The 2,930-nt window shown below is 43.6% G+C and overlaps 1 protein-coding gene across 1 annotated transcript in view; it reads right to left on the bottom strand.

Annotated features, from left to right (window-relative positions):
• zgc:172323 (uncharacterized protein LOC564165 homolog) overlaps window positions 1–1,886 on the bottom strand; it is a 7,461-nt gene extending 5,575 nt beyond the window's left edge. Inside the window, exon 1 of the mRNA XM_036539565.1 lies at window positions 1,669–1,886. Within this exon, the coding sequence (XP_036395458.1) occupies window positions 1,669–1,886 (218 nt within the window). The remainder of the gene's footprint in view (window positions 1–1,668) is intronic.
• Between the last annotated feature and the right edge of the window lie 1,044 nt (window positions 1,887–2,930).

Raw genomic sequence — 2,930 nt, forward strand, 5'->3', positions numbered from 1 at the left:
CCGCAGTGCTGCTGTTTTTTTCTTAATCAAAATAGAATACCGATTAACATACCTTTACGACTTATATAGGCTAAGGATTCTATTTTATGCAGGGATTAAAAATTCCTTACAGAGATACGATATATTCGGCCCCACTAAGCGTTCATTAAGTAAAACGCTTAAAATTTTCAACGATACTGCATGTCAGTAATTTTATTTAAAGTTTTGTTCTACTTATTTATCAGGCGTCCTTGTTTTACCTATTTGGTGACTGGAAGTAAAATGTACGACAGTCTCGGTCCAGATATTCCAACCTAGGACCCTCAAGTCGTCACACCTACAGGCCTAACTCTACAAACGCCACGCCCCAATACACTAAGGTGAAATATGGAGTACAGAAAATACACGATGTTTTGATGTAAAAAAAAAAAACTTGTTACAGATTATTGATGTTGAATTTGCTCAATACATATCTGACTGCGTAGATGCGTAATCACGATTTCAACTAGCTAGTGGTTGAACATCAGTCAAAATCTTTATTTTCGCTTACATTAAAACTTCAGAAGTATAGCTATTATTAAACCATTTTGTTGTATTTAATTATGGATCCTTTGTATGGAGTCTATTTTCAGTAATCTGGTATGTCAGACTTTTATTGTGGTCCACGAATAAGAAATCTGATTTAATCTATCCCATTCTATAATAAACCCGGGTAGCTTTTTTGCCGTATTTGTAGACAGTGAACGTTACGCTTAAAAGTTTATTGGTGACGCCCTCGCTTTGTAAAGAATAACGAACTGACAGCAATCAAATGTGTATTAGCTCCTGTTAAGCGTCCCGCTTTTCAATTTTTCATTCTGTAGGAGCTTGATTTGGGTATACACATCCGACAATGTATTCTCCATTGATTAAAGGGATTTCTACAAAGTTGTTTTGGGGAACACGGTGAAATAATAATATCGATGAGGAATATCCTACTTTCTGAATCCTGTATGTGAGGCGGTATATACAGATTTATGCATGGTTATCTCTTTTAGTTATGGTTGCTACAAATCTATAACAGAATGAGGACTTAGGGTGATTATCGAGTATTACAAAATGAGGTTAAATAAATGGAAATGAGGTTAAAGAAACGTGACCTCGATTGTCAGGACATCCTTTAATTATTATTTTGATAAGTATTCAAGATGTCGTCTGTTGTCTGAGCAGCACGTGCAAGACTTCGGTTCTGACGTTGACCTCCCCGATTGGTTTGTGAAGTCAGTGTTGGAGTTAGGGTCTGGGTTTGGTGGTATCTGTAATGTCAAACTGGTATTATTGCTATAATCTCGAATTCTCATCGTACGTTTTTGTATTATTATTTGTATTATTATTATCTGTCTGGTAGACCATCGAAAATCTATTTATTTTTGTTCTGGTTTGGTGACGCATGGCCCTCACACAGCATTCTTAGTTTGTTTCCACGTCATTTTAATGAGGCCAGGAACGACTTTCAAAAATACTACCAGTATGTGTTTACATTCATTGTATAATGAAACATTTGGTGAGCGATCTGGTTTTATCTGCAGGAGAGAGAAGACGTGTAGGTCTGAGCTGACCAGGCTTAGTGGCTCCCAGTGCAACACCTTCAGGAGGACAGGCAGGTGATGCCCGTGTGCTGTGTGACCCGGCGACGAGGGCGTGTCCTACCTGGCCATGTAGGGCCTCCGTGTGGCGGAGGTGGTTCTGCGGCCCACGGCCTCGGCGTGCAGCCTGGTGGCCGCAGCGCTGCGGGTGTAGCTGGCGGAGCGGCGGCAGGTGTCCCGGCGGGTCGGGGACGGGCTCGTCACCCGCACCTGGTAGGAGGAGGCGCTGCTGTCCTCGAAGTGTCGGCGGTACGAGGAGATTCTCTCGGGGCTGTGGCTCATGGTGACGGCGGGGCGCTGTCTTGTCACAGAGTGAAGGCAAAAGGAAGGGTCCACCTGGGTGCTGTGCTGCTCCGTCACGCCCTGCCCGGCTCTTATACCCTCAGCCGGCCCTGCCCCGCGCATGAGCCAGCCCTGCTGGAATCTCGAGCGTCCGCTCCACACTGAGCCTGACCTTCCCCTCAGATATCTGTCAGGCCCGTGCGAAGGGCTTAATGTGGTAAAAATAGCGGGGCGGCGGCGCGGGCCCATTAGGCGGTAGGTGCAGGTCTGATCTGATATGCTCTGATGTGACGGCGGATTAATTGAAAGCAGAGCGAGGCCAGGAGCGACCTGATGAGGTCACGCTGCTAGGAGGGTCTCTGGAAAGATCTGACATAAATGGTCATTAGATGGCCTGCCCGTATCAAGAGAAGAGAGGGGGCGAAATATGGGCTAAATTAACTAGTGTAGAAAATAAAGGAGGATGGTGCTGTCAGGGGGTTTCTGCCTGGTGTAGCTAAAGGACATGAGCAGAGACAATGGCAATCTGCACAACACAGTTCCCCATGAACCCCCCCCCCCCCCTTATCACCCAGGGTCCATGCAGACCCAGGGCAGGGATCAAGGGCCAGGCAAGCAAGAAACACTGATGGGGCTAATATCTCAGCTTTTTTCCCATATGGATTAATAAAATGTAGATCTATCTTAGTAGTTATTTTCAATGTTTATCAACGTTTGTATTCAGGAAGACCTGACATAAACAGGCTCAATGAATGACAAAAATTGAAAAAGTGGAGAATAAAAGAGAGCTCAGCCTTGAGCCAACAAAACTTGCAATGCATTTTGTTACTTGTAAAAGTATGACATTTAATTTTTGCACTTATATTATTAATATTTGAGTTGAAGTCCTGACAAATTTCCTGTCTAAATGCCCCATATGTGGGATGTTCTCATTTTAATGTTTCAATGCCAACAAAGATGGTCATATATACATTAGCTTCATTATCTGTAAATTAACTCATTCTTCGAAACGTCGCTTTCCATTTCATATACATTGTACATTTT

The sequence above is a fragment of the Megalops cyprinoides genome, chromosome 10, assembly GCF_013368585.1.
Source record: "Megalops cyprinoides isolate fMegCyp1 chromosome 10, fMegCyp1.pri, whole genome shotgun sequence".
Classification (NCBI taxonomy): Eukaryota; Metazoa; Chordata; class Actinopteri; order Elopiformes; family Megalopidae; genus Megalops; species Megalops cyprinoides.